This window comes from Thermomyces lanuginosus, assembly GCF_041956635.1.
Source record: "Thermomyces lanuginosus strain ATCC 200065 unplaced genomic scaffold VTN49scaffold_35, whole genome shotgun sequence".
Classification (NCBI taxonomy): domain Eukaryota; kingdom Fungi; phylum Ascomycota; class Eurotiomycetes; order Eurotiales; family Trichocomaceae; genus Thermomyces; species Thermomyces lanuginosus.
Genome location: NW_027192369.1, coordinates 823540 through 835903, shown reverse-complemented (window position 1 = coordinate 835903; position 12364 = coordinate 823540). Strand labels below are relative to the sequence as shown.

General features: G+C 55.1%; 6 protein-coding genes across 6 annotated transcripts; 2 read left to right on the top strand and 4 right to left on the bottom strand.

Annotated features, from left to right (window-relative positions):
- Positions 1-181: 181 nt before the first annotated feature.
- On the bottom strand, positions 182-876 carry VTN49DRAFT_5760 (uncharacterized protein; the record flags this gene model as incomplete). Its single annotated transcript, XM_069413853.1, has 2 exons — positions 182-620; positions 686-876. 2 exons carry the CDS (start codon positions 874-876, stop codon positions 182-184), a joined length of 630 nt encoding a protein of 209 aa, XP_069266483.1.
- A 283-nt stretch (positions 877-1159) lies between these two features.
- Positions 1160-2536, top strand: VTN49DRAFT_5759 (uncharacterized protein; the record flags this gene model as incomplete). Its single annotated transcript, XM_069413851.1, has 1 exon — positions 1160-2536. One exon carries the CDS (start codon positions 1160-1162, stop codon positions 2534-2536), a length of 1377 nt encoding a protein of 458 aa, XP_069266482.1.
- A 119-nt stretch (positions 2537-2655) lies between these two features.
- Positions 2656-4333, bottom strand: VTN49DRAFT_5758 (uncharacterized protein; the record flags this gene model as incomplete). Its single annotated transcript, XM_069413850.1, has 3 exons — positions 2656-4041; positions 4096-4220; positions 4276-4333. The coding sequence occupies 3 exons, from the start codon at positions 4331-4333 to the stop codon at positions 2656-2658; spliced, it is 1569 nt and encodes a 522-aa protein (XP_069266481.1).
- Positions 4334-4885: 552 nt separating this feature from the next.
- Positions 4886-5899, top strand: VTN49DRAFT_5757 (uncharacterized protein; the record flags this gene model as incomplete). The annotated part of the gene is made up of 1 exon (XM_069413849.1): positions 4886-5899. One exon carries the CDS (start codon positions 4886-4888, stop codon positions 5897-5899), a length of 1014 nt encoding a protein of 337 aa, XP_069266480.1.
- Positions 5900-5950: 51 nt separating this feature from the next.
- On the bottom strand, positions 5951-7167 carry VTN49DRAFT_5756 (uncharacterized protein; the record flags this gene model as incomplete). The annotated part of the gene is made up of 3 exons (XM_069413848.1): positions 5951-6195; positions 6256-6535; positions 6604-7167. 3 exons carry the CDS (start codon positions 7165-7167, stop codon positions 5951-5953), a joined length of 1089 nt encoding a protein of 362 aa, XP_069266479.1.
- Positions 7168-7560: 393 nt separating this feature from the next.
- On the bottom strand, positions 7561-11580 carry VTN49DRAFT_5755 (uncharacterized protein; the record flags this gene model as incomplete). The annotated part of the gene is made up of 2 exons (XM_069413847.1): positions 7561-11102; positions 11157-11580. 2 exons carry the CDS (start codon positions 11578-11580, stop codon positions 7561-7563), a joined length of 3966 nt encoding a protein of 1321 aa, XP_069266478.1.
- Positions 11581-12364: the final 784 nt, after the last annotated feature.

Here is a 12364-nt window from a genome sequence, read left to right as displayed (position 1 = left end):
TGCGCAGTGACATACTTCGGAATATCAGCGGATGACATTTGGATGGATTGACTCGACCATGTACCTGAATCGATGTCTAATATCATAATGAACATTCCCAAATCAAACCCCAACACCATTCCATGCAAGAAAAACAATTCCCAACGAAAAATATACCCTCCCAAAAAAAGAGAAATATTGATTACAACCACTTCCTCGCCGCCGCCTGCACTCTCGCCCTAAAAACCGGACTCGTCACCGGCATTCCCTGCCGATAAAACGGTGACATAACCGTCTTAACCCAATTCTCATACACCTCATTCATAAACTGTCTCACCGCTTCCTCCGCTTGCGGCGACGTCGGATTCGTCGCCACGGAGCTACTACTCGACGCAACGCGGGCCAAGGGTGAAGTCGACGTGGGTGATGAGGCCGACGCAGAGCCCGACATGGACGACGTAAGCCCCGCAAATGGATTCACCGACGAACTCATTGACGATGAAGCAGATCCGCTAGCCGCACCAGCGGCGGCAGCGTTGGGAGGCGGTTGGTGTAGGAGTAAGAACCGCACACCGGATGGGGTTAGAAAAGCAGAGACGTAGGCGGCGGCGGGGGGGTATGTGTCGATGTGTTTAAGATACCTAATCAATTCAGCTTCAGTAATTACTAGTTTGCAAAGAAATTGACGGTGGTTAGGAGATATTACAGTGATCCGTTCGTCCATTGTGCTTCCTCAACAATATCCAAGGCGGCATGGACAATAAACTGGTTCATGTATGCCGCAGACTCGGGGAATCGGAACCGTGCGACGCCATCACCGCCAGCTTTTGACGTGCCGAATGTGATGCTGAACAGCGGCACGTCCTTTGGGGAGAGAATCGTGAAGTAGTAGGACATTGCCGGTTGCGACTGTTTGTCCCTGGTCGTCGTTCGGCCCCGGAGCTCCTCCAGGATCCAGCTACAGCGGGATAATAAAGTCATGTGACATGGCACGTGACTTGATAAGGGAAATACTAGCCGTTATAGGGAGCTATTTTTCGTAATACTTATCTGATAAGGAGCTTGATTCAACGTGACGATTTCACAGGAGCGAATCCGCAAACAGCTCGATAGGAGTATCGAGCCACGAAGTTAATTGCCCACCGATTAATATAACGGTCTGAATGATGATGGTATCAGAATGAATCCACCGAAGCTCTCGTACGGCCTCAACCTCCCAAACAGCAAGAAGCCACCCACGTTGAACAAACCGAACCTTGCGGCGGGCCAGAAGCGGAAAAAGGGAGTCTTTGACGATGATGATGACGAGGACTCGGCTGTGCAGGGTCAGGATGGCGGTGTCGAGGAGATTACAACATTAGGAGGATTGGGAGAGGACTCCGCTTCGTCTGCGACGCGGGAAGAGGAAAGTGAGCCGAATAAGAAACCGTCGAAGCCCGGGTTACCAACGAAACCACCGAACGGGAAGCTCGGTATGAAACCCATAAAAAAGAATTCAATATTCGCCGACGACGACGACGATAAGGAGGAAGAGAATGATGAGACGGGAAAGAAGAAATATGGTCTCCAATTCTCCGGCTCAAGCAAAGACTATGTCAACCTCGCAGCGATGCACACCGCAAAGAAACAAGCGGAAGAGGCAAAGAACCTCGACCCCTCCATCTACGCATACGACGACGTCTACGATAGCATGAAAGCGACACAGGAGCAGAAGAAGAAAGAAGCCGCCGCGGCGCAAGAACAAGGGCGGTCACGGTATATGGAAGCGCTGCAGCGCAGCGCCGAGATTCGCAAGCGAGATCATCTCCGCGCACATGATCGCAAGCTTCAACGGGAGCGCGAAGCCGAGGGCGATGCATATGCGGACAAGGAGAAATTCGTCACGGCGGCGTACCGCGCGCAGCAGGAGGAACTGCGTCGGCTTGAAGAGGAGGAAGCGCGGCGCGAGAAAGAAGAGGAAGAGCGGCGGCGCAAGAGCGGTGGGACTGGCCTGGTCAGTTTCTACCGAGATATGCTTGCGCGCAGCGACGCGCAGCATGGCGAAGCGATCCAAGCCGCCGAAGAGGCTGCAGCCAAGGTGGCCGCTGGCGAGAAGCCAACTGCACAGCCTGAAGAAGAGGAGAAGGAGAAGACCCCGGCGCAGATCGCGGCGGAGCTCAACGCCAAGGGCAAGAACATCGCGATCAACGACGAGGGCGAAGTCGTTGATAAGCGGCAGCTGCTGTCGGCAGGGCTGAACGTAGCGCCGAAGAAGAAAACCCCTCCCAGTCACGCTGCGCCAGCAACACGGGAGCCTGGCTCACGTCCTGCCGCTGCATCAGGAGCGACGTCGGCCGCAGCGCGATTCGCGCAGCGCGCACGGCAGACCGAGATGCTCGCCAAGCAGCTCGAAGAGCGCGCCCGCCAGGAGCAAGAGGCCGAGGAGGCCCGGCAGAGGGAGCTGGCAGAGAAGCTCAAGAGCCGTAAGACGGCTGAGGAGGTATCAAGTGCGCGCGAACGGTACCTTGCGCGGAAAAGGGAACGAGAACTTCAAGCAAAAAGCCAGCAGCAGTCATGAAACCGGAACTGTTTTAAATTTCTTAAACCCATGTACTCTAATATATCCCTCCATTTTGTACCCATACTCCCATAACCATTGTCCATGAATAAAAATAAATACAATCTATGAATATTCCCTCATGACGCCGTCAACGCAAAACTAATTCCCAGAATTCCCATCCCGACAACTGCCGACGCAATGCAGAGTCGATGGCTATGACTCAGACTGATTCCTTCGGAAAACAGCTGCAGGCCCACGGTGGTCATCACACCCGCTGTAAACGCAAACATGCCGCCGTAGACACCCCACGAGGTCCCATCGTCGGCGTCATCCTTATCGGTACCGATGGAGGAGTTGTTGCTTTCGCCCGTGTACCAGATCCACAGCGCTGCGATTCCCGCACCCATCGGTTGGCTGATGCCGCCGAGTAGGCTTGCCCAGAAGATGGCACGGGCGCGGGAGCGAAGGGCTAGAAAGAGCGGGAGGGCCAGTGCAAAGCCATCGGTGATGTTGTGAATGAATAGCGCCAGGAACACGGTGAGTCCCAGCGCGGGGCTGGCGTGGTTTGTGGCGTACGTGATGAAGCCCTCGGGGAGTTTGTGCAGGGCGATGGCGAGAGCGGTCTGTAGGCCGATGGAGAGGAAGGCGTTTTGTGGAACGTGGTGGTGGTGTTGTTGTTGCTGTTGCTGACCTGGCTGCTCCGGGTCAGATGGTTTCGCGACGCTGTTTGATGACTCTGACGAGTTCTCGCTGCCTTGTGCAGTCGCCCCGTCCTCATCCTCTGCATGCATTTGTGATATCGGCTGCGAGAAATAATCCGGGGCCTGCTGCTGACCGACCAGCGGCCGCGTGAGGTCGTCAACCGGGCCAATGGGAACGTGCCGGACTGTCAGCGGGGTGTCCGGCGTTCTGTCTCTGTTCGTCTGTGTCGTCTCCGGCTCACGGGAGACTCGCGGCAGGGGTGCCGTCAACGCCGGCGTAGCCGGCACGACGCCGGCGGTGTCGAGTATCTTTGCGCACTCGCGACCACATGTCTGCGACACGCCGTAGCAGGGCCCGCTGGCATCATCTTCGCAGAACGGCTTAGTTCCCCGAAGGAACTGGGTAAATTGTCGTCCGAGACGCTGCCGAAGCGACTCGCGGTGGTGTACGCGTGGACGAATCTGACCGGTTGATCGTGTCGTACGCGCCGGCAGTCGGTCCAGGTTCTCGCTAGTTGCGAGTAATGGCGTACGCTCAGTGGTCCAATTCGTCTGGCCATTCGCCGCCCGTGAATCATGTCCTTTGTTGTTCTGTTGCTTGTTTCCGCTCTCCAGGTCCCCGCCATGATGTTCATGCGTGTGGGAGCAGTCTACAATATGCGAAGGTATATACCGATGCACGACTGCGGAAAAAACATGCAGCACAATCACTCCCAACACGAAGAGCCCAGTCAAAATGTAGGCAGCCGCCGCTTCGGACAAGCCGGACCGCGTCAGGTACTCTTTGGACTCGGGCAACATGCTGTAAAGTGACGAGAAGATCTGTCCTATCATTCAGCGCATTGTCTTCCTTCAGCTAGGAAATATGACACCTACCATAACCCCCGCGCTCAGACTCATCGCTGACGCCAGAAAGCCATTGTTGGTGATATCAAAGTTGCGCTTGCCACAGAATCGCAGCAACACATCGATGCAGATAAGGCACGCACCCAGGATACAGGCTGCAAAAGATTATCAGCAAAATTTCGTTCCGCGCAGACTTCAGGAGACACTTACCGATGCCAGAAACGGTGCTCATCACCCATCCGCGGGTGTCAGTGTTATGGACAGCCATCCTCGCAGCGTCGAATTTATTGAAGCTACCAGGAGGTGGTGATGTCAGAGGTCACAAAACAATCTCCACGGACTCCGACGCCAAAGAAATCATCGAGATTCACGACTCTTTGTGATTTGAAGGAGAAGAATAAAGCAATCTGAAAGAAGCCGGAGTACATCTGCAGCTGCATGGGTTCGTCACTCTCCCAAGGTCCGCATGCAGAGAGTATTGCCGCCCATGGCCACGCGCAAAGATTGGCCAGGGACTATTATCGACAAGAAACACTGGAAAACAGCATTTCCCACGGCTGGATTGCGCATTCAAGTTCAGCGTCTTCAGATAAACTCCGATCTTCCCGATATTTCCGTTTGATCGACGGCCGTCATGCGAGGGCTTAAATTCAGCCCTCTGTGACTTCATGGCGATCGAAATGCACGGCGTGTGATTGGCCAATGAACTATTACCCGATTAGGTAATCTGGAAACAAAATTTCGTATTTTTGTCCACGCGGACAGCCAAAGTTCAACCCATTTAAAAGCTCGTTGATCGAGCTTGATCAATCCGTCCCCCATGTCTAAGGCCACTTTTGCCCTCATTGCCGCCGCTGGCGCGGCCACCGGGGCCGGCGTCACTGCGCTCTTCTATTCGACCAAAACTCCGCGCCAGCAGACGACGGCACAGACAACAGCACTCCCAGCTCCGACGACAGCTCCTCCAGCGCCGAGGACAGCGCCGCCTCCGCCGGTACAGGCGCAGCCGCCGTCACTTGCTACCAAAGCTCAACCTCAATCCCCCGTTGACCCGGCGGGCATTCTGCAGTACGGCTTTCCGGGCCCCATTGCCGATGAGCTGCGTAGCCTGCCGCTAATCGGCGCGTACGACCGCCGCACGCGCAATCCGGCCTGGGTCGCCGAGCACATCACCCCGCACTCTCTCTCCCTGAAGGGTGGTGACCGGCGCGGCAGTGACTTTTACGAAGACACCCACATTCCTTCCTTGTTCCGGGCCCGGCTGGCGGACTACTTCCGCTCGGGGTACGACCGTGGACACCAGGTGCCCGCGGCGGACGCGAAGTGGAGTCAGGAGGCTATGGACGCGACCTTTGCATTGACCAACATGTGCCCCCAGGTCGGCGAGGGTTTTAACCGTGACTACTGGGCGCACTTTGAGGAGTTTTGCCGCAGCTTGACTAAGAAGTACCCGTCCGTACGCATCGTCACTGGGCCGCTGTATCTGCCGCGCAAGGACCCGGATGGCAAGTACCGCGTAACATACGAGGTCATTGGCAACCCGCCCAACGTCGCTGTGCCTACGCATTTCTACAAGGTCATCTACGCCGAGCACGGCACGGGGCCGAATGACAAGGTTGCCCTTGGTGCGTTCGTGCTGCCCAATGCCCGGATCCCCAACTCTCAGCCTCTGACGGACTTCGAGGTCCCGCTTGAGGCCGTCGAGCGTGCTAGCGGGCTCGAATTCGCGTCCAAGCTCGACCCATCGCGTCGGCGTCGGCTGTGCCAGGAGGTGAAATGCGATGTGGTGGTAAGAGAGTTTGACAATGCGCAAAAGGCGCTTCCAAAGAAATAATTGTACTATAGCTTATCTCGGGATACCAATATTCATGTATAATAAAGGGGGTCATCCTGTTGTGCTTTCTCTCCTCCCATCCGACCGTAGCTCAATCAACCCAGGCATGATCTTGTCCTTACCGTTACCCGCACTTGACCTCCGCCGTCGTGCGCTTGACGGCGTAACGTCCGCCTCGCAGACATAACACCGGACACGAACTGCTTCGGACCGGCCATGCTCCTTATTATTTCCCTGCGGCATCATAAACTTTGACACGCAGGGTAGACAAATCACATGGCCACAGGGTTTAGCTACTGATATATTTTATCAGCTCGAACCTTTTTCATGATCGACATAAGAGTTCTCAGACGAACATATCGCCTTCAACCCATTCGTAAGCACTTTCTTACAACTCGGACAGATCCGCTGCGGTTGCTGCAATCCTCCCCCTGTTTCTCCTTCTTCAGGGGGAGCTTCCTCCGTGAAATGCACGTCGACCAGCGTCTTAAGAGAGTACCCATGGCGGTGAGTCTCCGTAGACCCAGGACATATGGGTGCTGTCTTGGACGGCTCTGACGTGAGGAGATCGACGTCCACCGAGGGTGTCAGTGACGGAACCCAAAACGATGGTAGCGGGGGTTTATTGTCAATATTCTGGGATTGACACTTGGTCATCATAATCCTTTGAAAAAAGTTAAGTCTTAGGGTTTAGTGATACTTGCCTTCTCGTCTCCAATATCCTCGTCTCCTGAGCTTCCTATCGTAACCCTCCTCTTCCTCCTCTTCACATCCCCACCCTCATTGCCGTTTCCACCAGATCTATTCGACGAATAATTATAATACTCCTCCCTCGTCACCGCCGGTAATGACGCCCTCCTCTTCCCATTCTTATTCAGACTTCCATCCTTATCATACTGCTCCTTCTCTTCATTCCCGGGACTAGAACTCATCTTCTCAAATCTCACCACCTCCTTCTCCTTCGCCTCTCGCAACAACCTCGTCTCCCGCGCTGCCGCCTTTCTCCTGGCCGCCACGCGCTCCCTCTCCACGCGATGGATTTCCTGCCGTTGAGCCAGCAAATCGCGCACGGCACATTCGCGGCAGAATAAATCGCCGTTTGTGGCGCACGCTACGACAGGATTGCGAGCCGGCTGCAGGCAGAGTTGGCAGCTGCCGAAAGGGAGCAGGGATTCGCGCGCTGGGGGTTGACGGAGGGGAGTGGAGGAGATGAATGGGCGAGGGGCGGAGAGGTAGTGTGGGAGAGGGGTATTGTTCTTTGAGGTCATTTTTTTTTCTAGACTTGAGCGAGTGAAGGAGTTGGTAGGTCGTGTTATTTGGGAGAGATGATCGTCGTGGTGGTGGTGGTGGTGGTGATGGTGCATTTAACCTATGACGTTATGCGCTGTCCGCTACTACTTGGAGGCCTGAAGTCAATGCTATATGATAAAGCATCAAATTCTGCCTACTCTCCCAGCTCGATAACCCAGAAGATCAATCGAACTATGGAAATAAACCTCCTGATACATCCTGAATCTATCATCCAGCCCAAGCCAATATCACCTTGAAAATCCGAATAATGCCAAAGATCAAGCGACCGACATAGAAGGGGTATCAACAACGATAATATATAAGAAATGGAAAGAAAAGGAAAAATAGAATATGAGTCGTACAGTCATTGCTTAGGCGCCCACAGCTTGTTCCGGGGAGCCCCGTTGCGGATCGGTCAGCCCACCACCGTTGTGGTCCTCCTGCGCATCCGTGGGCACTCCCTCTGCTTCGGACAGTGCATCCGGCACCGCAGGCAAAGCATCCGGGATGCCAGACGAATCCGCTCGACTGCTCTTGGCTGTCGTCGTGCTGGTGCTGCGCAGCGAGTGCGGCCGAACACTGTGCACGGACTGCGACCGGACGGATTCGTTGGTCTCGCTGGGCTCTGACGCGCCCGGCCTGCGCGATCGTAGTCGCTCCTCGGCGGACATGTCTTGCCATTCCGAACCAAACGTCACGACAGACGCCCTCCGCCCGTGGAACGTGAACTTAGTATCTTTTCGCGACAGCCCTTCGCCTTCTGGTGGGCCCGTTTCGGAGGATTGCGAATGGCTGGATGCTGACTCCCGTCCCTTCCTGCTTCTATGGCGATGAGTGTCCCGTAACGAGCGCTGAAGGCTTATGCGGTGTCGGCCCCGATGAGCACCTTCAGTCTTCTCAGCCATCTTGTCATCCGGACGGACATCACTCGGCCCAGCGTCCTGTTGCACCTGTCCCTCGCCATCATCCGAGACACTAACAGGGGGTCTCGAGTTGGTACTCAGTAGTGATGGCTGTCGCTCTGTCTCCGGCGATTGACCATCGTATGTAGACCCATCGGCGGTGTCACCGTTCAGCTGAGAGTCAGGAATAGCTGGAGAGGAACGAACAGAAAGGGAGAGACTCGTTCGACGACTATTGGAAGGACTGCTACGAAGCGACAACAAGCCCGGACTTGGAGGCGGCCGAGGTGATGAGGGCTCTTTGGCGTCGCTATCGTCATGATGCTCAAGAGCGGTGGATAAGCTCTCCACGGACTCTGCCGTCGCCGAGGACGGTCGACCGAGGTCCGATGTTGCGGTCCGGAATGTGCTGTGCGGAGACGAAGAACGTGCTAGCGAATTCCTATTCTGTTGCTTCTGATCCTCCAGTCCTAAATCAAGCGACAAGAAACCTCGATAGCATCGAGTTCGCCAGATATCCAGCCTAACCCATTTCAGTTGAGCCGCCATCCGACCAGCCGCCAAAATGACATTCTCGCGAGCCCGAGGATGGACCGGTGTAAGCAACTGAAGATGCCTGGCGTTTCGGAGAAGGTCATCCAGCTGCTTCTGGCGGCTAGCTAGCTTGTTATTGGCCTCGCCCACTTTCTGGGCCATTAATTGCTTACGTGCCACAGACATTTCCGCGGCCAGACGAGGGTCGATCACGTCGTGCGGCTCCGCACGCCCGTCATCCCTTTCGGAATGCTCTGGACCATCCGATGTGCCCACGTTCGAATTTTGATGGCGTTGCCCTTCGTATCGGGTTCCAACGGTCCCCTTCAGGGGCACTCCGCTGGTACTGAACGTGGCCGCGTAGTTCAACTTTGCAATCCAATCCTTCATCTCACTGTCCGAATTGGCGAGAAAAACCTCTTCCTGAGTGCTTTGGCAGACAAAAAGAAAGGCGTGCTTATGCTTCCTGTACATGGTATCAATTAGGGCAACAGCATTCGACATGGATATGATGGCATCCGGAGTAAATTCTGTCACCGGCGGCGTAAACACCACTGGCAGTCGCGCATCCTTCTTGCGCTGCGACTCGTACTGGTGCATCAGGCCCTTGGTCCACCCGACATCGCGGAAGAAATAGAGCTGCGACGGGGTGAGAAGGGCGCCCCATTCCTGCCAAGGTGACCGAGCCCGCCTCTTTCGAGGATCCTTGCGCCAGAGCAAGCCCACTTTGACCACCTTGATGTCCACAAGGCCCGGATGGGACTCGGCGGGGTTGTCGATGCTTGCTTGAGTCATGAATGCATCCGGCCGCGACCGATGTGACACGATCTGCAAAATAGCCGTTTTGGTGAATGCCTGGTGCAGAGCCTCAAGATCTTGAGCACCGTCGACCCCGATAAGTTTATACGGATCTTCAAGATTCATCACGTCCTTCAGGCTAGGACGCAAGCTGTCCAGGTTGCCTTCGAGAATCACAGCATACGGGTCCACTGGTTCCCGGGACAGCCGAGTCAGATGGTCCGAGCTAGCCGCCTTGAGGAGGCCTCTCTTGGCTCGAGACATGTGCCGCCCATTGAGGTTGATCTCATCCTCAACGTGGATAAATGGGGTGTAGGATATGTTCTCGTAAAAGTATTCCAGGATATCCTCCGAAATCCCCTCCACTCGCGTGTTCTTGACGTAATCCTGCTTTTGCATCTTCCTCTTGTTGTTCTTATTGAAGACATCTGTGTGCAGAATCATAATCGAAAAGACGATGTAATGCGTTTGATCCGTGTCGGTGAAGATGCCCGGATTGCACTCAAAATATCGGTCTGCAAAGCTTTGCAGTACTCGATCGATCTGCTGCGTCTCCTTTGGCAACTCTGCTTCCATCAGGAGTTTGCGGATCGACATATCAATGGGTTCACCAAAGAAGGCAAAGGTCCTCATGTACTTTCGAAGAGCAACCTTGTAGAATTCTTCGTCGGACGTTGAGAGAATTGTGGCAATTGCTCCCCTATGCACGGATTTTTGCAGTTTCTCGAGGTATGTGGCTGGCGTATCGTCCTCCTTGCGCGGCGGGTATGAGATGAGATCCTGTGAGACCGCAGACGATCCATTCCTGTCGGGGGTTCCCACCGGCCGTGGACTAGCCGACTCACGCCCACTGGGTGGTGGCTCGGAGCCCTGGCGCGACCGATGACCAAAGTGCAAAAGGTCACCAAGACTGATCCGTGGCGTAATGGAGGTCGATGTCCGGCCAGATGCTGCACGGGGTGATGAATCCAGCTGTCGATCATCAATCCGATGGTTCACGATCGAATTCAATGTTGATGACCGACCCCGGCGACCAGTAGGGCTCTTGGGGGAAGATGCCGAATGCGCCGAGCGTGCGGATGCGGCTGAATCCTTCCGGAAGAGTCGCGGTCGTGAACTGCCCTGTGGTGAAGGCAGCCTGCTGGTGGACTGAGTCGGCGAAGAAAGGGGTGAAAGTTGGTCCTGAGGCTGCGCATCGGGATCAATTGAGTTCCGGCCAGTAGATCCATCCGCGGGGGTCGGCGAGCGATCGTCAAGGCTGTTCGTTGACCTCTGCGGCAGGAACTTTGTAGAAAGAGGGAATAGCACTGAACCACGGTTCTTTTTGAAACTCAGCAGATTCCTTTTCTGAGGTTGCGGCACATCGCTCGCAGCGGAGCCTCTGTCGCCAGAGCTGCGATCAGACCGGGATGATTCCGATAATCTTGCCTCCCGATCTAAATTGTGCTGGTTTCGATGACGAGTCGACGAAGTCGACAGCCTGCCGGGTTCCTCGAAGCTGACATGAGACGTACCGGCTGAGGAGTCGGTGTTTGCGCTTCCGGTGCTCGTGCGACCAGCCAGCCCCGCACCTAATGCTTCTCGCGACGATTTCTTGGTTAATGGCAATTTAGGCTTGCTCTTATTGACATCTTTATCCAGGCTCTGATTTGTCGGAGCGGTAGTGATGATGGTAGGCGCTAACAAATGTCAATGGCACATGATCCGCATAGCATATGTCTGAGAAAACTTACGTGGTGGCATGTTCAGCGGCGGAACGGGTGGTGCGTCTGGATCGGTACTGGCATAGGAGGCTGATAGCTGGGGATCAGAAGCATGGCGGGATCGAAGCAAGCTGAAAGGGCGTCTCTTGCCTGCACGGCTTGCATCTGTCGAGACGCGCAACACCGAAGACCCCGCTGAATTTTCCGTGATGTGTCCATCATTGTTGTTCGGCTGACTGGCCCGACGGCCATCTAACTCGGGTGCATCCAAGTGATCGGGCCTCGGCCCGGACTCGGAATGACGGCACTCTAGATTCGTGGCGGACGCCGATGGGCGGGGAACATGTTCGCTATGGCGCGAGAATAGAGGGAACAAGGAACTGTGTCGTTTGGAATGATGGTTGTTCAAGTCATGGCCTTCCGCAGCAGCCAGTCGGAGTCTGTTCCAATGCATGGCGGACGGTTATGCGTGCTCATATCCCCCGACGGCGAACGATGCCAAATTATCTCCTCAAACAGCAGAGTTTGGAACCCTGCAAGGGTCATTGCCTTGCAACGACAGGGATCTCAACGTAAATGGCCACGACGGCCGGACATTGCGAGCTATGGACAGGGGATCGGCGGCCGGCAGATTACGCCGGGGGGAAAGGTAGCTAGAAAACGGGGCTCAACAGGATTCCTGTGCAGTGCCTTGCTGTCAGAACTATCGGAACGCGCAAAACCAACCAGGGAATCTGGACTAGCAAACGTTCGGAGGGAGGGTCGTAGTGGGATTGTTGGTTTCGTCTCCCCAGTCGCAGACAGGGATTAGGTCATCGTGAGGGCGGCCAGCTTACCAATTGGCAGCGAAAGGATCGTGATCGTGATCTCGGTAGAAAAAGACAGATACAGTTGGAGTCGGGCATGGAATTTGGACGCCAAAATGAGATCGAGAGATCCCCGGCCCGTCGTTGCGCCTGGGTTTCAGTCATCCTCTCTCGTCCTCGAAGGGTCGCGACTCTCCCCGGCCCGATCGTCCCGCGTCACGTGACTCCAGTCAGATCTATCTTTATCTGGTTGACTGCGATAGCTCCGCGATGGTTATTTCTGCCTATCTTTTAACTTGTCTACTAATCTGTGCTAAGATCTTGATAGCTTTTCTTTGGATTCAGACAAAAGTAGATAGGATAGAACATTTCATGCCCTCGGATATCGGGTGCAGCAAATGCAGCACGATGCCACCGTTATAAGGCATCAAC